The sequence below is a fragment of the Aulonocara sp. 'chitande type north' Nkhata Bay genome, linkage group LG12 (genome assembly GCF_057382095.1).
Source record: "Aulonocara sp. 'chitande type north' Nkhata Bay isolate Kocher_YH1m ecotype deep benthic linkage group LG12, A_spYH_male_GT1.1, whole genome shotgun sequence".
NCBI lineage: Eukaryota > Metazoa > Chordata > Actinopteri > Cichliformes > Cichlidae > Aulonocara > Aulonocara sp. 'chitande type north' Nkhata Bay.
The window spans coordinates 37,936,868-37,958,930 of NC_141355.1; the positions used below are offsets into that span (position 1 = coordinate 37,936,868).

At 43.3% G+C, this 22,063-nt stretch overlaps 1 protein-coding gene across 4 annotated transcripts in view; it reads right to left on the reverse strand.

Annotated features, from left to right (window-relative positions):
• Window positions 1-221: 221 nt before the first annotated feature.
• ypel1 (yippee-like 1) overlaps window positions 222-22,063 on the reverse strand; it is a 30,126-nt gene continuing 8,284 nt past the window's right edge. For all 4 annotated transcript variants that reach the window (XM_086315510.1, XM_086315511.1, XM_086315509.1 and 1 more), the window contains exons 2-5: window positions 21,548-21,832; window positions 8,395-8,438; window positions 5,952-6,060; window positions 222-4,795 (exon numbers count right to left, since the gene is read on the reverse strand). In XM_086315510.1, the coding sequence (XP_086171636.1) occupies window positions 4,706-4,795; window positions 5,952-6,060; window positions 8,395-8,438; window positions 21,548-21,664 (360 nt within the window). In that variant the 5' untranslated portion in view covers window positions 21,665-21,832 and the 3' untranslated portion in view covers window positions 222-4,705. The remainder of the gene's footprint in view (window positions 4,796-5,951; window positions 6,061-8,394; window positions 8,439-21,547; window positions 21,833-22,063) is intronic.

Consider the following 22,063-nt stretch of genomic DNA (forward strand, 5'->3'; position numbering starts at 1 on the left):
TGATTAATTAATCAAGTGATTTCATTAGTAGCACTTGGTTGCTTACTCTTTACATTTCAAAATATAAATAATAAAAGTTGCATAATCTTTAGATTGTATATGTTTAAAAATTTAATATACAAAAAGCTCTCTTACTTGCACACATTCAGAAAAAGTTAATGTGCTACGGAAAATGGCATATGAAATTTAAAATGTAAAAATAATGACACCTTCTGACAAACTGAGACTTAATGCCATTGAAAATTTTATTGTGATATCTGATAGTTTACATTAGAGTGAAAACAGACATGTGACATGGCTTTAATAAGACAGAATGCAAAGCAATGTAGTCAAATAAAAAGCAGAATATTTGCTTTAAAATTTAGGAAGAAAAAAAAAACAAAAAACAGGCACGACATCATAAATACAACATGCTTTTAGACCTCAAACTGTAGTTTAACAGTCCTAAGAAAAGAACTTGTACAGTCTTTTCCCCGTATACCCATCTAGCCTTTGATCAACATCCTGTTTAGACAGTAACAGAGCGCAAAAAGTAGGTAGCCAGTGCCACGATAACAACAGAACAACAATAAAAAGTAAACAGTTTTCAGCAGCAAATATCTACATTTTTCATCCAGGCTGCTTTGACGCTGTATTTCAGAGAATCAAAACATTCTACAGAAAGACAATGTCATAGGTGACAGGTTTTCTACTCTTTGATTTTGGTATCGCAGTCGAATCTCCAGGGGCCCATCGACCGTGGCCCCTGGCTTCGTTCCTGCCCGCTGACACATGACACTGATGCATTCGATAGAGCCTGGGTCTTTATTTGGTACGCACTGGCGGTGACACTGGCAGCTGCTTTTTGTTGGTTCAATTTTGACTGACTTATCGAAGGGAAGAGTACAGAGGCTCTGCAGTCGGGTCGCTCCCAGAAACTGCTGCTGCTGCCATGTGGAGGTCCTCAAGAGAAACTGGCTGTGTGCATGTAGCAGAGGGAAATCGTACAACTGTGTGTGTGCATTCAGTAATGATTCAGATAGACACAAACAGTCCTGTAAGGTAGATTTCTTTCCAAATTTTGCTACCGGTGCTGGTCTTGTGAGACTGAGTGTGTGGAAACTTCACAGAGGTAAACCAACCTAAAGGCAGGGGCTGTGGCATTGTTATGTTAATGCAATCAGACTTTGCTGTTTTAATAAAAGCTCATCATAGTTCAGGAGCTGCAACCTTCGAGCATCTAACGATGCATTCATGCGTTCATGTGAACATCTAATGTTTGTAGCTTTAAACTGACCAAATCTCACGACATGTGGAAGAAGACATGGCTTTAATGCAATGACTGTTTTATCCGATGGCCTTCCAGTCTGTAGTTTTCCAGCTTGTTACCAGGAAATGGAAAGACAAGCTAGTTCTGGCTGAAGGACCTCAAATCTTTCACATCATCTTTCAATACTTTAGAATTTGGACTCAAAAACAGGCCATTAAAAGTTTGATACGACATCCGCAAAGAAGTTTGTTGCACCTCTGAGCACACGCCCAAACGATGCTACGGGGTTAACTCTTGCAGCTGCGCTCAACACTCTATGCATTAAGTTGTTGGACAGACCTGCAAATTCTTGCCTGCATGTGACAGGCCCTGCGTGTCCTGCAAAACATCGAAAGGATGCAGCACCAGAACTGAGATGTGACTAAAACAGGCTATTATCATCAAAACAAGCCATTCGATCAAATAGATAAGGGGAGTAACAGTTCACTTTTACACAAAAAAAGAAAAACACCACGAGAATGAATACGTTCAAAAAATACAATCAGATATTCACAGCCAGTGTTGCCGCAAACTAATGACCTCCGACATAGCTGCCACAGGGTGCATTTCTACACCTGAAAGCCCTCAGCACAGGAGACACTGACTGCGGTGGCCAAAGGGTCTTGGTAAAGGCTCTCCCTGCGACATGGTGGGAGATTCCAGCTCGCCCTCAACGTCTACATGGCTCAGCAGAGACCTAAACACCGGCCCTCTAACGGGCTCTTACCACACAAGCTAAATAAACAAGCTAACAGAAAAAAAAGCAAACAAACCAAACGGGGGATAAATCACTTCCAAACAAACTAACCTGGCTGTCAACCTCGCAGATCAGCGGGCGAGACAGCGAAACCAAACAGCTGTGAAAGGGAAGAAAAAAAAAACACACCAGGAAAACTCAAAAAGGAAAGAGGGGAAAACTGAGGAAGAGAAGGTAAACATTCGCTTTGGTGTGCAGGCATGCATGTGGATTAACACACATGCATGTATGCGCACACGCCAGACACCACACAGCCAGAGGTACGGTGAACAAAAGTGCTTCAAGTAGGGGAAGTAAAAGAACTAACCCAGTAGAAATACGTATAAAACCTTAAATATGTTACTTTATGTACAAAAACTGTAACATGGGCCAATATCTTAGCTGTTTATGTATTTATATTTCAAGTAGGTATCACTGCTAACTATCAAGGGTTTGCATTGTCATAGTTTTAGGTTAAAAGGTCGTGTGATCTGACTGACCTTGCCGGCAAAGTAATCAATCACTGCTGATTTTTTTTTTTTTAATTTTTTTTTTTTAAAATCTCTCCCATCGTGTCCCACCCTGCCCACACCATCACCTGCCCACACCATCACCTGCTGCCATCTTTTTAATCCCTCTGATTAAAAAGTCCAACAAGTCCCGGGCAACCTCTTCCTCCTCTTTGCTTTACTCTGAGAAATAATATACTGAATATCCATCTGTTTTTGCACCTTTAAATCTGAATGTAGAAAATATATGTGTGTATATATACCAAGTCTCTGTTATCCATAGAGCTCTGAGGATTTTGGTGAAAAATGTTATTTCGAGGGCTACTTCTTTGAACCAGGAAGGGGGCGAAGGGAAGGGGAAGACACATCGGTTCACATGAAAGTTTTCAGAGTTATGCACTGCACAACAGAAGGAAAAATAAAAGAAAACAAGTAGAGGGAGGCCGTTCGTGTTTTGAAGAGGCACAAGATTCATACGGCTTGGAGGCAAATCACAGATGCTGTCCACAAAGAGACGATTCATACGCTCCGAGAGAGAGAGAGAAGGACGTAAAGTGCAAAAGATCTAGAAGAACGGGGCGAAGCGGCGGGATTTCCAGGATAGCAGCAAAAAATTGGAAACTACTTTGTGGTGTGGAAGAAGTGAGAGGAAACCTGGAATTTAAACAAAATGAAACCAAATTTCCTCAAAGTATCTAACAGGCAGCTGCTAAGCATACCAGAGTCGACGAAGCCCTCCTGCTCCAGCTTCCTTTCCATCTCCAACAATCTGTCGTTCATCTGTGAGAAGGCCATTGGGAAACGAGAGCGAACAAACATTTTGCCTCCAAACCGCGATGGACCAAACGCCTCTGCAAAGTGCAAACGAAGTCGTTCAAGTATGCCACTGTATAATGCATGACCACACACACACACACAAAATGCATATATACACACAGTAATATGCATATATACATATGTGCGTGACAGCAAATATATATATATATAGAAACCATGTTCCAATATCGACGTACTACGAACATTTTCATAGTATTTATGGATATGTAATCATAGTATGTGTATTTATATTCATATGTAAGTGTCTCTTATTGTTTCATTACCAGACAATGGGATAATACACTCTGTCATCGTGTTTTATGATGTGTGGGCACTGATGGAAGGATCCCCAGTCTAATAACCATTTCTGCTCCTTTTTCGTCTTTCACTCGTGGTACTGCTGCAAACTGGGACCAGCCACAATCGCAATTAGCCAAACACTACAAATATGTATCTATAGATCTATGTATACGTATATATATACCCATTTATGTCAAACGAATACTAGGTGCTGCTTTCAATGCTTTTGGGTGCTGAAAAGTACCAGAAAGAGGGAAAAAGAAAGTCGAAAAAAAGGGTAAAAACAGAAAAATATCAGGTATAAAATTCCACAATACTGCAAACTCATTCTTTGCCTCTTTAAAAAAGAAAAAAAGAAAGAAAGCAAGATGCTGCTACATATTTGCAACTACGATAAACTCCCTTTCCCCCTCTGCTCCTCACCCATCCCTGATTACTCATTTGGACATTAGCAAAGAAAAGCATGCTCAGCTAGAGGCAGAGATACACCAAGCCGACAAAATGAATAAACACAGACTTGACAGGGAAATAAAATATAATGCTAACCAGTAACATCCATCGGCTGCCAAACCAAATCTTTACCAAACCCGACGTTAAAACTGAAGCAAATAACATTAAAATAACCAAAGTCATCCATCAAGAAAAGAAAGAAACGTCCTCTCGGTGAAGTCTCTCTCTTCCTTCGCATAGTGGTCGACACGTCACCACAATCACTTGTAAGCGTGTTTCGGTGGGGCGGCGGCGGGTTGAGAGTGGGCGGGGTCGATCCCAAAAGCTCTGGGGAAGTAACGGCGGGACTCACATGACGTCGTTTTTCAACGAGTCGCTCCACTTGGCGGTCGCCGTTTGTTCACTTTCACAATGAGCAGGTGGGTGCGTGTGCACGTGGAGAAGGCGGGAAGGTGGAGGTGTTTGATTTTTTTAACTGTTAGGAAAGTGTGGGGGCTGGTGGAGGGAGGGCCGGACGAGCGCCCTCCCCCTGTAGTTCGATAAAGAGCATTCCCAGGTCAGAAAAACAACAACAAAAACAAGAAAAACAAACGGAGAGGCGGAGCGTCACTCCCACCCGTTGTCCTTGATCATGTGAGCCAGCTCGATGATGAACTTTCCCTCTTTGTACTTTTGACTGCTTTCAAACGCGTGCTCCTGTTAAAAGAGGAAAAACATCAGAGAATCAGTCAGGAAAAAGAAAAACACATTATCAAACAAAACGAGTGACAGTGGGAATACAAGTGGAAAAAGAGCAATAAACAGCTGCTCTTCATATCTCAGTGGCTCATCTGTGCTCACTTTACTTTTCTCCTATATCGGTGCATCTTTGTAACCATCACCGGTGCATCATATAGACTAACGTGCTCTGCAGGGACTGCTGATGTAAATTAGCAGCTTTGCTAAAATCTGGCACGCTTACATCTTCCGTTTTTTGTTTTAAAATAGTTATAAAAACACACAAAAAGACAGAAAGACTGGCGATTTTGTCCCAGCCCTTTTTTATATGGAGAACATGGGAAGCGTAGAGGCAGCATTCAAGCATCCAAGATGAACACATTGATGTAGCACTATCACCATCTATCACATCACCGTCAGAGAACAGCAGGGCTTTGAGAGACGCAGAGAGAAATATGAGAAATATTTCCTCCGGTGTCCAGATCGCTTCGTTCAAAGGTCTAAACTTCCAGACCGGCAGTGCATCTCGTTAAGTGCTGTATGATTTCCGGCATATGTCCCGGCCCTGCTGAGCTCCGGGAGACTCGTGCGAGTCTGCTTCTGTGAATATTTGCTCAGCCTGGTTTGCCTTGTAAACCAGTCCTGCTCTGCTTTGCTTGCAGGGCTTTTCGGAGAATCTCTAATTGTTTTTGTCACTGAAGCAGCAGCTTTAAGTGAGTCCCTGTCTTTATACCGTGTTTAGTTATTTTACACCCTTCTATACTCTTTTCACACAATTACCAGGACAAGCCTCTTCAAAACGGCCTGACATTTAATCACTGTAGACTCTCAGAGGTACCAGCCTGGCTGTCTGCAGCCAACCTTTCGGCACTGTAATTATCTTGCACACTTGGATACCACAGAGTGTTCAATCTCTGAGCCCAAACAAAAACCTGAGTATTTAAAAAAAGAAAAAGTGTCACAGTTTCTTTAATGAGCATTGCTTTAATGAGAGCAACCTCGTTCTTCTGACCTGTAACAGCATAATGTGTTCTCTCAGAAACTAGAAAAACCACACAGATGCAAAACAACAAAGCAGCAGCCTTAAGTGATCCATCAAGACAGACGGGGAAAGTTTAAATAGCAAATTACTTACATATTTCCAACCAAGGGTGGTTTTACAGTTTTCACAGTAGATATCAGCCACAGCATGTAAACCTGTGAGGAGAACCCGCTCCTCTGCTGGCCCGCAGCCGACATTCACCCTGTAAGGAAGGCAGGGAGATCAGGAAAGGTCACAAGGGTCAAGGAAATTAAAGCAGAGCATAAATAGAGGCCCTGTGATTAAATATGGTAAATGGCCTGTATTTGTACAGCGCTTTACTTAGTCCCAAGGACCCCAAAGCGCTTTACACTACATTCAGTCATCCACACATTCACACACTGGCGATGGCAAGCCACAGCTGCCCTGGGGCGCCACCGGGCCATCTGACCACCACCAGTAGGCAACGGGTGAAGTGTCTTGCCCAAGGACACAACGACCGAGACTGTCAGAGCCGGGGCTCGAACCGGCAACCTTCCAGTTACAAGACGAACTGCCAACTCTTGAGCCACGATCGCGCCTAAATCTACCTAAACCATTTTGTATAGACCGAATCTTATTTTCTTGCAGAAAGTTTCAGGAGTGAAAGCAACGCAAAGATAAACGTGTTAAGAATGACTCGACGCTGACACTTTGCTCTTAGTTTGCCCCCAAAATCTTTGTTGTGTTGTTAAATCCTCTGCTTTAAATTTACCAGGTAGGGACACATCAGCTCTACAGACGTCAGCCTTTCCTTGAAAATACCACGAACCTTGGCGTCTTACTTAATTTGCTGACGAACTGGTATTGCCGCGCAGAGGTGCAGCAACCTGTGACGGTGTGAGAATATGTAAACATTCACGTCTACCTCGGCTGACCTGTACTGTCAGCGAGCTGCACGCTTGGATTTGTTGGCAGATGTAGACACAAGAAAGAAAAGCGCCTGATGCTCAGCCTCATGAGGAGAAAGGCAGACACGTCTGATAACTCACAGCAAAACAATCCAGGCAGACTGACTGGACTGCTTTTTGTGGTGAACTGGCCCTTTAAAAACGCTGCGCTGCAGAGAAGTTTGAGTGGCGTTTTAATTAAACGAACACGTCATAAGAAACACACTCCTTTTGAAATTATTATATGTAACCAAGCAACCGGTAGATGTCTGCAAACCTTTAGTTTTTTTCCCTCCACCACAAATGTTTCTGTTTTTCAGCCTAAATGTCTTTTTACCTGCAGCGCACCATAAGCTTCGTCTCAGGGGTTCGGTTGCTTTCACATTGTTCGGAATCATTTATTCAGACGCTCGTAGACTGCTTCTCTCATTCGATTCATTGTGACAGGTGAAACAATGTAATTCAGAGTCGGGTGGCACGAAGCTGCTGAAAAGCAACACTGTCTCAAAATGTCTCGGGGCTCTGGGGGGCAGAGAGGGGGGCGGCTTCTGCGCGGTTCATTAAGACTGAGAGCAGAGTCCCAAAAACCAACCAACCAAGAAATAGACCGGTAAAACTTGCTCTCAGGTTCAAAGAGATGAATGCTAACCAGCTTTTTCTGCAGCACGGACTGAAACTCTGAAAGAATGGAAGTTCGTCCTGTGTTTACCGGTAAGAAATGATTTGTTTGTTTCCAGGTCAAATGATAAATTAATGACTGGACTCATTAAAACATGATTAGAAATAGTGCAAAAGCTGAACTGGTCGTGTGTGTGATCTAAACTGAAAACTACAATTATTTTGACATCGTTTGACCTGCAAAACACCAAATAAATCAGCGCTTGCTGGGCTTGGCTGCTGCAAACTGGAACCAGACTGTTTCTGAGTCACTATGGTGCCAGAAATCTGCAGTTCCTTTGAGTGTTTGTAGTTAAATTTTCTAGCATGCAATATCATTTTATGAACCCACAGAGGCCACCTAAAGGAGGTGTTTGTAAGCCAACTGTGGTGCAGTCTGCATGCATGACAGATCCATGCTCCGAGAGCATGAAAATTTATGTGCATCTCATGCTAACAGCTCTGGCTGCAGCAGTGCACTGATAAGATGCAGGTGTACAAAGAAGCATCCCGGCACAACATTTCCTCCTATGAACCTTCATCACTGGAATGTGTGCATCTATGAGGACATGGGGGTGGGAACTATTAATTAAAGGATGGGTTGCTTTAAGTGTGCTTTTCCTGAACAGTGATTATGTGCGTGCATAAAGCATGTGCTGAGTAGAACTTATCAAAATAACTGTAAATGGCTACTCCGGCAAATTCTGCAGAAGTGAACGGGGTTAGTGGAGGTGATCGTTCCTCTTTCAGTTCAAAATTTTGGCCTGTGCAGTTAAGAAGAAAGTGCTTTCAACATTTCATCAGCTAACATGGTGTTTCAACTGATGAAAGTGGCAAATGTTGAAAGCAAAGTGGAGTGAAAGAAGAATTCAGATAACTGAACTGTGTTTTAAAGCCAAACTAAGCTATAGGTCAGACTGCTTATATGAGAAACAAGGAGGGTGAGCTGGAGGTGTGAGATTCATACTTACACTGAATTAAACAGATAGGCTCTTCCTTGACTGCCTTGAAATGACTGAAACCAGAGAGAGAGAAAAAGACATCATGTAAGTTGACATTAAAGAGCTGCGCCGCACCGCTGAGTTCAAGAATGTCAGCATCTGACGCCCCGGGGTGCTTCTCCCCCCTCGACTGCTGTGCATTCTTGTTCTTCCACCTTATCAACAGTCCTGCACAAGTTTGGCTGCAGGTAAGGAATAAAATGAGGCTCAAAAATGCAGAAGCCTGAGCAGATGAACAACACAGACAGGTCTATGAATAATGTGGACGTGAGAGCAGTAAAAACATTAGACCACATAAACAATGACTCAGTATTCACAAACTTCAGTTTCTGCTAAGTACTGCATGGACAGTCATGTAAGAAGAGGTCAATACTCTACTCAAAAGTAGAGTATTAAAGTACAAGTAGGGCTATGAGGAAACAGATGAAAGTTTGTTTTGAATAAATGGATCATATAAAATCAAGGTAAAAATCTAATGAGTCACATTTTTACAGTTTTTCCGCCTGCAATCTCAACATTTCAAGCTCCACTGTTGACATGCAGCTCCAGGTATTCAGTGCATCTGCTGAACAACAAAGCAGCTTTCACAGCAGTTGATAGAAGACTGATGTCTGAGGAATGCTGCAGTTTAACAGGGATTCACACACCCGCACACACACAGCTAATAATAACTACTTTAATCATCGTCATCACCCCCAAAATGAGCTGAAAACCCTGCATCAGTTTTATTAAACGCACCCCGTGGAGTTTTCTCGTTAGACAGGAACTGTTATGTTTACATCCCTGAAAATAGCATAAGCAGGGATTCCTTGAGGCAAATCAAACACAGCCTTCCTTATGAGGCTGGAATTAAAAATGTCTCTGCAGAGAAGGATGATGTGGGTAACCGGGGGTCCTATGTGTTCATGGTAAATGGCCTGTATTTGTATAGCGCTTTACATGCTGCTGCAAACAAAAGAAACTTTGAGTCAAGTACTCAAATAACATTTTTGGGGTGTTTCAGTCTTCATTTACAGAAATGATGAGAACAAACCAATGACAGCGGCAGGTTTTGTCTGAGAGTAGCACAGATGAGCCTGCTGAGCTGTTTACAGAGAGAACGTGAAGCAAACAAGAAAGTGGGGCAGGGATAGCTCAGTAGGTAAAGGGGTCGCCCCATGATCGGAAGGTCGGCGGTTCGAATCCACTTAACGGCTACCCTGAGGTACCCCTGAGCAAGGTACCGTCCCTACACACTGCTCCCCGGGCGCCTGCTTAGTGGGCTGCCCACTGCTTCACTGAGTGAATGGGTCAAATGCAGAGAAAAACAAGTAATTTCCCCATGGGGATCAATAAAGTATCCATTAAAGTGCCTTAAACTTGCAGTCATTCAAATGTCCAGCAGGGGTGATTCCTATTGTTGCAAAGATGTCTGGTTGTATAGTAATCTATGGGAAAATGGGCCTGATTCTCACTTCCTCCATGAGCTCAGTAAATACTTTCCAGATTACTTTATAGGCTCAATCACTAGTTCCATGTTGCATTTAATATAACATCGTGTTCATTTAGTAAATCATGGTTCCCATTATTGTCGAGGCAGATAAAGCTTGCTATGCCTTACCTGTGGGAAGTGGGACTATCACAGACAGAACTACCCAGGTTCATATTATATCGGCATGACACGTTTAGCCGTTAGCAGATGTGAGTCTGATAGCATCTGCCAAAAATAAACCAAAGACACAATTAAAGAGAATTTTACATTGATAATTCAAAATTAATACTTTACAGTAGTATGCTACAGATCAGGAGTTGGTTTAAAATAGAGACACAATCTTAAAAAGAATAAAAAGCAAATCCACAATGTTTAAAGTTAACGCACATAGTGCACATGTTACTGCATTTCCACACAGAGCCACTAGAGGTCGCTTAAACTTAAAATCTGACTATAGGTCCTAAGAAGACGCTTGCACAAACAACTTATGGTAGTGTCGCTCCAGCAGGTCCCTGAGGGACAGCCGACGCCTGCTGCTGACCGGGAGGGAGTTCTTTCTCCCCACAGTCACCAAGTTTGTTTACAGGGGAGTGGCCAATTGTTGGGGCTGTTTCAGTAATACTGGAGGGTACACTCACTCACATATGTAGTCCTGATTGCTGTTGGAGGTAATAAAAAGAAAACTGGCCTTTTTTACTATCCTGCTATTTGCCTGCCATTAAACATACACACGACTGTTCTGTAAAATGTAAACAGAGCGCAGTAAAGCCGTCACAGTGAGTGACAACAGAGCCTGCCAGGCTTCCATCCTCTGGTCCCGTCATCCCAGGCTGGGCGACAGGCCTCGATCGGCTTTGCTTTTTCCATTGCAAATGAGTGTGGCAGATACATTTGTTGTTGCGGTTGAGGGCGCTGAGCTAATACCGCCTAATAGGAGCACCAGCTGCCTCCTTCACTGACCACAGCCACAACCAGCACTGAGGCCCGGGGGACATCTTTAACTGCCCAGCATCTGTCCAAACCGGCAAAGTTGAATTTCAGACGTTAGCAGTTCGTCCCAGCAACAAATTTGAGGTGCAAAAAAGGAAACCCTTCTCTCTGCAGAACTCTTACTGTCACATCCTTAACTTTGGTGTTTGTGTTTGAAGGGAAATCTATGCACACATGCAGTGCAGTCCAGCGCCACAAGACATGCGACCTTTAGCTGCGAGAGGGAACTGGGTCGGTCCCCGTGGAGTTAACAACAAGTCCTCGGCAGCGTTTAGGCCAGAGAGGGTGGCGGGTTACTCTGTCATATCTGTGCTGCTCTGTGGCTCGCCATCAGCTGAACAACTGGCAAAAGGCTCCATCTCTTGCTGCCCTTATCTGTTTCCCACAGTCTATTTTTACTTTGCTTGTGTTTTTTTCTCGAGCTGCTGCAACATTCACTAAAACATTAGCAACAGAAAATCCTACAAGATTAAAAAGAAAAAAAGAGAGAAAGAAATTCGGATAGTAGCTTTGGGAGACAGGCGGCAACCCGAGCGTCCTCCAGCCTACCAGCGGTCCAGCTAGACATCCCAGGGACTGCTCTGTTGACTGTTTAACCATGCAGCAAGAATCAGATACCAGCTGGAAATATTCACACAGCTTGTTTTTTTGCTGCTTAATAAAACATGACAAAAACTGGAGTGTGGTTACCAAGCTCATTTCTTTAAGCTGCTGCAATCACACTTGTTTTAAAACGCTTGTTCCCAAGAAATAAATTCTACAAAGCAAATCTCAAAATCCCTGAATATCCTGTTGACCACATGGGACTAAAGGGAACAAGACCTCGCACACAGAAATCTTCTCCTTCAGCCAAACACACGATACATAAATCCACCGTGAGAGCAGTGAGTGTGCTGTGTCACTGGCGTTTCTTCTTAAAATGACGCCATAAAAATGAAAGAGAAGCTGTAAAACAAACACTTGTGTTTAAAAAAAAGGAAAGAAAAGAGATTAACTCAGAGCTCTTATAACAAACACGCTGAGGTCAACTTTTACCATCTGTTTGAACAGATGTTGGCTGTTGCAGGTGAAGCTCAGCTCCAACTTAATCTTCTTAAATCCCAAGGCTCTGTATAAATTCAGTTAGACAGCGTTTGTAAGGAAAGTAGATCTGGTGTTTGTAGAGTTTGTGTTGGCTTCTGTTTTATTATAAGTCCTGTAGCGTTCACTCACAGATATGCTCCGACGGGACATATCAGAGCTTATGTGAAACTTCAACATGAACTAATGAGACGCAGTTTGAACTTGATTATAGAAGAAATTGTCCTTTTCATGTCATCCCTCCAAACCTCAGTTTTCTTATTTGAAACTGCAGTTTTTGGTTTACTTGCTGCTTTGAGTCTCTGTGTTGTTGCATTACCCAAACCCGCCTGTGAACCTTGCTAAACTTTTGCATTCATTGGTTCAAAAGCAGCGCTGAACCACGATGATTCCTCCGCCGTGCTGCACAGTCAGGACGAGGCTTTAAAACTTTTATCTCATCTTTCCTGAAATGTTGTGGCTCATCCAAATATTTGAGACACACTCCAGTGTTCCCACTCAACGTTTTCCTGCGAGTGGACGCATTTAAAGTTTTAGTCCTTTTTCCATGTTGCACTCTTGGCGTGATCATTACAGGATATCTGGTCATCTAAAGGTTTGTGATCCTCTTAGAGGCATCCAGTTTTGTTTGCCTCTCTTAATATGCCGTTCTTTCTTCCCACTGTCACCAAGTGTTTGCAGATATGGGATTGTTGAATCATTGGGGCTTTCTCTCTCTCCATGAGATCGTTTTTGTTGTGAAGTGATGCCATTAAAATAAAACTGAAATTGTCTGTAACCCACAGGTGCGATGGATGTACTGTAGGTGAGGACTTTTGTCTATAAGTGAGACAATCACCGCTAAACATCACCGCTGATGTTGCTGCGAAAAGGTTCAACAAAACCTTCCTGGTCAAATGGAGTTTTTTTTAAAGAAGAGAGAAAGAAGAGCAATATTAAACTGACTTCTCTGTCACAGGCAAACTTCCAGTTAAAGATGGTTTAAAAAAGAAAGACGAAAAAGGAGCTGCGTCTTTTAATGGTGAGAAATGAAAAGTGCGATCAATCCATTAGAGGGACTTCCATCAGCCCGATGGGTGGGACGAGGCCAAGGTGCTGAATGAGACACTCAGCCTCCTCGTCAGTATTCGGGCGGCATCCTCCCGCTCCAGGACCACGTTCACACTGCAGGCCTTCACGCTCTGCTCTTAACCGCTGCTCTGATTTCAGGATGCCGTATCGCTATCTGTAACCCGCATCTGATAAAAATATGAAGCGACAGCGATGCTGAAAAGAAGCTGCGTGCTCAGGATGACAACAACAACACGTGTCCGATCAGATTTTGTGCCTGCGCGTCTTGTGTTCAGCGTGTTTGGGTTGAAGGTGTTGACTGAAATTAAACCGTGTCATTGATTGTCTAGCTGCCCTTCATGTTAACAAATCAGTGACAAAAACAGACCATAGAATCAGAGCTTAGGAACTGTAACAAGTCAGGCCTGGATATCGGCACAGTTTTAGCCTCAACTCAATCAGAACAGTGAGAAATATATTTAAAAAGTTGTCTGCTGTAATATAAATATAAAATAGATATATATCCTACAGCAACAATCTAGCATCATTTCCCGAGGAACATGTTTGCTGGCAAACTTAAAATCCAGCTTAAATATGTTTATTTACTTTGCATGCTTTGCTGCAGCAGTTTGCAGGAATCAGCCCAGGAAATAAACAGACATAAAATATTATAAATATTGCATTTGTTTGATTAATTCCTCTTTTAATTGATAAACAGCCGTACAAGTAATCTGCACATTAACTGATGCTGATGCACATCAATCCCAAGACTGCCTCAAACATTTTCATCAGGTTTCCACCATAAAAAACATACATCACCATCTCCACTCAGGGCTGGGGTAATAAACATATTTAGTTTAGTGGCTGAAGCGGGAGGGGGGAGGCCACTGTGCCTGCCATACTTCCTTCTGGTCCATGTGCTCAGGTTAATCCTCTCTTTCAGGCTGCTCCATCTGCATCTTCCCTCGCTGCCTGGCATGCCTCGAAGACTCTGTGCACAAGCTCGGTAACGAAACATTTTTCCCCCACTCTTCTTTTTTATACCTGACTCAGGGGATTTCCAGCACCCAGGCTGCAGCGATGGAGAGAAATCTGTCAGAACCTGCAGATCTCCTCCAACACTTCCCTTTGTGTTTTTGTTTTTAAACAGGGCTCAGGAACTACTTTCTCCTCTGCTTAGACCACGTACAATGAAAAAACCCCACATAACGCACTACCGGTGCGAGATACTTTCACTCGAGATGAAAATCAAACATGGACAAGGCGAGCGGTCCTTGGCACCATGCAGTGGAAAACACCAGACTACGGTGTCATCTTCTCCTGAGTAACATAATCGGCTTAGAAGGCTCGATGCTGAGGTCCAGCGATGCCGCCTTGGACTGAACACACACATGGCAGCGAGGTGTGGCGCAGAAAGAGGAGTTTATTAATAGATCAGTGTGAGGTACGGTCAACAATCAATATCGAGATATTAAGAATGATTTCCAGATGGATGTTTTCACGGTACGATGCATTTGTGTGAAATCAGACATTAAAATGCACGTTTGTGTTTTTTATCCATCAACAAAGATCACAACCGGGTCAACAATAAACAACGACGCTTCCACATAAAGCGGAGCGAGAAACACCAATCAGAGTGCTGCAAGGAGAACATTCGGAGGGGTCCTGATGTGATCTAACAACACTTGAAATGAAATTTTGGAAACATATTAAACGGTCACATCCGTCAGCGCTCTGCTCCCTGACGTCACCGTCGTAAACAGGAGGCCTGCGGGTCGAGTCACTCGCAGGTTTCAAAGCTTTTTCATTATTTTGAATCACATGACAATATTTAAAAAACTGCTGAATACAAACTTTCTTTAGCTCAAAAGTCAAACAAGGGGTTCAGGTGATGTTGAGCATGGGCAGAACTTTTATTTTGTAACTACGATGGTTATTTTATTTTGAAATGATTGCTAGGAAATTTAAATCAGCACTCATGTTATTGATAATTATCCTCAAAATTAGCCTCTCTACAGTTACATGGATTATACTACTTTAGGTGACATACTGGTGGTCAAAGACATAATCGTATGTTGCCCTATTTTGAGAGACATCTCTACTTTAAAAATAAAATCATTCAATTGCAATTTCTCAAACAATAGAAAAAGACTGAAAATGCATTCCTGCACTCGTATGAAGGAGGCAAAGCGTCTGTTACTGTGGCTGTGAGTCCACGTGGCAGCATTATGCAACAAAATACATTTACTGCTGCGCTGCGTCGCAGGTTTTCCTGACATTTGCAGTTTTTCTGGCCGTGTTCTGATTGCTTTCTGTATTAATTATGCGGCGCTTGAACTGCAGGAGCTACGATTGTGAAATTATCTCCTGCGAGGCTGCAGGAGGAAGCACATGCACGGCGGCCTTGAGAAACCCTTTTGACACTTACCCCGATGAAAGGCTGCTAATTGAACTTCAGCTGAAATATCTGCATCCAAATGAAGTGCACGCAGCCTTTTGTAGCATCTGATCTCTCTGGACGCCTTTTACCTTTTTTAATTAAAACTAGCAATGAAGTGAGTTGGGGGGAAAAATAAAAATATTACGTGCACTTCAGGTCAGGATTTACAGAAAAAAAAAAAAAACATGCTACATAGATATTAGTGTTATGAAGGCAGAATAGGAGCAAAGAGCCTCATTTTAAGCATTGAAACCTGCCGGAGAAGAACAGCCTGTCCGAGGAAGCGCTCTTAATGAAATCCAATTATTATAGACGTGGATTGTTTGGCTTAAAGAGGTCGTCCGTCATCAGTCGCATTAGTCCAGTAAACACAGCAACACAACCCAGTGACTTCACTCTTTACTCCAGTGGTGTACTGGGAACTGTTTAGCACTGCCAACTAATCGCGTTCCTAAGAAACAGATGGAGAATAGAGATTTTTATGGCCGTATATAACTATTTAACATCATAAACCACCAACCAGCTCGGTTATTGTTCGGGGAGTTTCGTGAATGTTGCCTTGGTGTTCCTGACCAGTTAAACAAATGTAATTATTCACCAGTTTGCTGGTCGGCTAATTGTTACTTGAATCGTTTGCACTTGTCACAACAGCGCGGGGCATTTTAAAGCGCGTTGGCGTTTCTGACTGCAGTCTGACGCAAACATCGCCTCTCAGCTTTAACCACAGCAACACCATCTCTGGTTATATGTTAGTAAACACAGCAGCAGGATGTCTGCGGTTTGATTCCTCAATAATTCATGAGAAAACAAGACAGGTTTAATTTATTCCCATGGAAATAAAGCCCACAAACCAAACAAAGGCCAGCACGGACGTGGCTAATGTGAAGTCATAAATCAGCTCCCAGACAGAAGCGCTCTGGTGCTGCTGGTTTTCCAGCATTCCTGCTCCAGTGTCATCTCTGAGGAACACTGAGAAACAATGTGGCGTGACTTTAATAAAGCCAGCAGACAGGCTCAACAACCTTCAACACCTTCAGCTCCTCCCGCTCTGACCGTCATTATTGTGTTGCTTCCATCTAACAGTTTGTCACACGGGAGGCAACATCAAGAAGAATGACTGCAGCACAGGAAACGTGGGTTTGATGCTCATAATAACACATGACCGCGGTGAGACATTTGCCACACCGGCCATTCGAGCCGTGCAGTGCTGGTGTAACTGCAGATTAAATATTTCAAAAGGCAAACAGGCGGCTTCTTTTGGCTGACATTTCAATGCAAAATTACGCCTGATCAGATTCAGCAGCACCTTAACCACACAGGCCTGTACTCAGTAACACACAGTATTGCATATTTTCCTTAAAAAGAGCTCTCTGGGAACTTTGCTCTGGAAAACAGCAGCTGACCTCTAGTTTTGGCACCGTTTGAATCGGAGACGGCCCATCGCAGCCAAGAGTGTGTAAAAGCATTTGTTCCGTTCCCTGCTACATGCTCGTCTTCTCCAAGTCACACAGAGAAAGTCAAACTGACCTCAAAGCATGCGGACCGGCCCTGATCCAGTAAGTCACCGATCGGCCGTCATCAGCCGCTGTGTCAACTGAGCGAGAGGTTATGGAGGAGATTACAACAAGCTGCTACTTGATGGTAAACAAGGAGCCGCTGATAAGAGAATGACTGAGCAACAGGGCAGTTATTATTGTTTCAGCTTCACTTTCATCCATCGTAATGAAAACTAAACGTTTTTTTTTAATCCAGCTTTGACCATTGAGGATGAGCCGTGTCATAAAAGTTACATTTAATAGCTTTTTCTTCCACGATCGACTTCCTATTTGCAAAAGCGCGAAAGAAATGTATTAATTACAAGAGCAAGCAATGGTGCCTCGATTTAAATAACATCCCATGAATGAATCATGTTTCCCTCTACATTTTTCTTCTGCTGATAAACTGAAGGTTATTTGCATGAGCCACATCGGCTAAACTTCTCTTCATTTATTGCTTTATCCCCCCCACCACCACCACCACCACCCACAGCCACCCGGTTTCAGTTCAACTTTGCTGGAGCAACAATTTAATTTCCCCGCGCAGGATCCAATAAACCTTCACTGCATAAAACCTCCTTTCTCCCCTGTCACAGTCTTTGCTGCGCGTGGAGATAAATCCACATATCTGACATGGCTCACGACAGGTTAAGTGAGGCGCAGATAAATGAGGACACCCCCCCCCCTCTCTCAGGCCAAAGGCACATCCATTCATGATTTATGACACTCGTTAAAAATTAAAACCCAGTGAAATTGTCGTTGTGCAGACTTTGCAACTCCAAACTTACCACCTCGAGGCCTCCGAACCTTCTGAGAGGCTGCTGGTAAAGCTTTTCACTGAGCGTGCTGTTGTGCTTGCACCAACAAACAGAGTTATCAGCATTTGCTTCAGGAGAGAATTAGCACATATATGTAGAATTTTTAAACACTGGATTTTTGACATAGGGGCCAGTGGTAATGTTACAGCTGTTCCAGTAGTACCCATGTATCAGGGTCATAAATCACATTGTTATAATTACCCAAAATGTGCTCTAAACTCCCAAACTGCTCCTTTTATACCTGACTTTTAGGACCTCCAAGCCTGTAGTTATGTTCATTATCAGTTAGAGCCCCTCCTCATTCTTTTCTTCTTCTTCTTTGGTGCAATCCTATAAATACAGTGTACCCCTTTTGCCTCTCCCCTTTTCTACAATTCCCCTGTGGGAGAGGTGGGTGTCATTTCTTTCCAACACTTTAAAACACACATATAATGCATATTTAGCCACCTGGATGTTTCTGATTGCGATTTTAATTCAGTTATTGTCATTATTAAGCCTGTTTTTGTTAGATGTTATAAGTGTGTAGTATGTGTGTATCATAAATGTGTTTTAGGTGCCATAAATGCTAGCATGAATATATACTCCTTGCTAGCTTGGGAGCTGTGGTGGGTTGAGCTAACCCTCTTCCCCACTGTTTGTATTTGGTCGTCGGAGCTGGAGTGGGCAAATTATTTACTTGGAGGTCTTTCTTTCTTTTACCTTTTTTATCAGGTATGTCGGATTTCATGTTGTTGTTTTTGTTTTATCTTATGTCAAATATGTTACGTGGAAATGCATACTTTATGTTTAATGTAAAAATAAATGCCAGCCCTTACTCGACTGTACTTGGTTTCAGTTTTTTCCAAGTGAGTACCACATGACGTACGTGAGGTCATTACAGCAGCGCAGCCTCCACACAGTCGATCCAAGCTCAGATTGATCAACTTTTCCATTTAAATAATCAGCTTAGTGCTCGGGAAGGCCTTAACGCAGAGGAGCACGCCGTCGTAACACGTAAAGGTCACCACTTCTGCTCTGCTTCATCTCACAGTTCTGAAACTTTCCCCTCCAGCTGCCGATTCACGACCGGCGTTAAAGCGACGCTTTCACACTTTTGCGCGTTTGTGCCCCCAAATGCCAGCGTGGACTTCGATACAGAAATCGTGTAATAAACAGACTTTAAGGGGCCACAGAGCTCTTTGTATTTGACTCAGGTTCACATTTGTCACTCTCTGTGGGCTGATGAATGACCAGCCCTGGCAGGACAATTTCATTTTGGGAAATTGGCTGAATCTTCAGCGTCCTGCTGTGCGCTCTGACTGTAAAATGAGGTTTTTTGCTTGGTTTGGTCTCTGCTAGAATTGATCATTAGTGAAGACAGGATTTATGTGCAGGCAGCAACAAAACGATCAGCAGTCATTTATGATGGGAAGTTAATACTGAGGCTTTTTTCCACAGGACTACGCAGACATTTGACTCCACAGACACATCACAGAGGAGGGGTCACGAGTTGATACCAGCGACCAGTTGAAAACCAGTCCCACCACCAGGTACTGTGAAAACTGTGCGGAAATTAGTGGTCCTAATATTCGCGTTTTCAGAGATTTTCCCTGAGATTCCCGACTTTAAATCCAGACTGGCACCGTCGGACACTTTATGACGCTTATAATAATGTGTCGTCTAGATTCGCTTCAGGTCACAGACTCGCGGAGATGAATTTCTCTGACAATAGTCTGACGGCAACACTGGATTCAACGAGTGACACATCATTTCTACCAGCACCTTTACGCTGTTCGTACTCGACAGGAGTGGATGATGATGAAGGTAATTTACCTTAAAAAAAGGGTAAAGTCAGAATGAAAAGCACAATCACAGGAATATTAGTCACACCAGCCCAGCGATGACAGGTAAGGTGAGTAGAAGAGCGCTGAGGTTTTCATGCTCATCAGCCTCAAACTTTCAGTCAATGAACATCTGAGATTGAATGATTTTTGTGGCTTTCTAAAGTGTTGCCATCCATGCATTGACTTATTTAAAACTTTTGTTCATGGAGATTATGGAATCTGAAGACATTATCTCTGACATTTTGCAATATGCAGCTCTTTAAAGCCACACTTATCTACATCATGACAATATACGATATGAGCTAACACAAACAAAAACACGTCCCCAGGCCAGCGGCGCAGATACGAAGCTCGACTGTCTTGATTTTTCCATCTCAGATTTTCAAAGCACGTACGAGGTTACCAAAGATGCTCAGCGAACCAAAGCGGCTCTTTCAGCTTTGACGTTTTTAACTCAAAAACAGCCACAGAAGCAAAAATAGCCAAACACGCAGCAGTTTCAGTTTCCCCTCAATGACACCCGTAAGGTTTTTATTTACACATGTCAGCTGTTTAAGTTATGCAATACTAGGAGGTGACCCACTTTGAGTAACAGGTGGATTGTGACACAGACGGGTAAAGCCACTCGCAGCCTGTGAGCCTTTAGGTAATCTGACTGAGTCACTGAACCTCCTCAGCATGTTTGTGCTGTTTGTGCCTTCAGAAGTATTTATAATGAAGTTATGTGACACATGTTATGGATAACCACGTTTTGGTTAAAGGTGGTTTCATCGCCAGCTCCAAAGAAGGAAAAATAAACATGGCGGCATCAACAATGCTAAAGCTTGAGCCTTCACAGCAGGTGACACCATTTTTGATATACAGTCTATAAAATACTGCACAGTGAATCTCTTGTAGCACATTGTTAAGGCTTTAAAGCACACGATCCACCTTATTCCTAACACGAGGCAGCTGAGCTCTTATTTTGAAGGAACAATCGAAAAAAAACAAAAGCTCCCAAAATTCACGTGAGCACGCCCGCTCGCTGAGCTGGCTGAAAGTAAATATTTGGTTGTAAAACATACATTTAATACCACAACATTAGGTTATAACAGAGTGAACTGCGCTAGTCACTATGCTAAAGAACGCTCAACCATAGACTGTATATTAAAGACGGACATAGCGATAGTGACATCACACATTTCGGCCATCGCCATGGTAGCTTTTTGAAACCAGATGCGATCAATTAAAGGACACCTCACACTCATACGGTAACGGTTTGTCAATAACAAGGTGGACTCACCCTGCAACTGAATGTCTCACCCCCTGCTGGCCTTCGTGAACACTGCAGGTTTATGCACTTCCACACCGGCTTCAGGCTATGAGCTCAGGAAGCGAGGCCAGTTTATGGGATTCGAGAGACCCATTTATCGACAGACTCCCGTCTCGTAGCTCTTCCAAACTCGCATTTTAGATTTTATATAACTAAAATTTTCTGTCAGCTCAGGCGAGCACGGCAGATTACGAGAAGTTCCTGCGGCATGCTGGTCACCATAGTAGTCAAACAAACACGAGTGTGCGGCGCGGAGCAGCTTGCTGGCGCTCGCTCAGATTAATTCTCTGTTCTGCTCTCACGTCATGACGTGTCTTCAAACAGACAGTATGGCTAAAAACAGTTTACTGTGCCACAGTAACCTACATTTGCTTCTTCGACTACATCACGTTATCCACGCTTATTTATAGCTTACAGAATGGGCCGACACTCCCAGCTTTTATTTATAGCTCTAAGGAGAGGGCCAACACTCGCTGCTGATCAGGGTGTTTTAAGCACGCTGCACTAATGTAATATTTCTCTCTAGTTGACCTTCGGGATGGCACCAAGGGTAGCTGCTGTGAGATTTGTGAGACAAGTGCAAGCTCGTGTGGAGCCGTCATACCTTTGAGATGAGCTCGTCGTGGTTGGCCAGATGTGCTCGGCAGTGAATGCAGCTGTAGGTGCGGTGGCAGGACGGCAGGTAAGCCTGGAAGGTCTTAGACTTGGTCATCTTCACCATGTCAGTGGGGCAGGGCTCCTCGCTGGTGTCAGGGCTGGCACTGGAAGAGTTGCAGCTCTGCTGGACTTGCTGACAGAAGAAACACTGGAAGATGCAAGCAAAAGCCGTCGTTGTTGTGGAGTGGGTGTGTGGCACGCTCCACACAGACACCACGGGAGAAAATCAAACCTGCGGATAAGTGGGAAAAGGAAAGAGATGATGTGGTGAGCGGCACGTTCCGCACTTCCTATTTATAGCGCTCGTGAGCTTAATTGCATTTCCAATATAAACAGCTCGTTCACTGGAGCAATCATTTGATTAGAAACATCTATTAAGTGATTACAGTCGCATGTTGTCCCCGACCAACACGGCTGCATGGTTATGTAACTTAATATGACAACGAGTCAGAAGCCACATAAC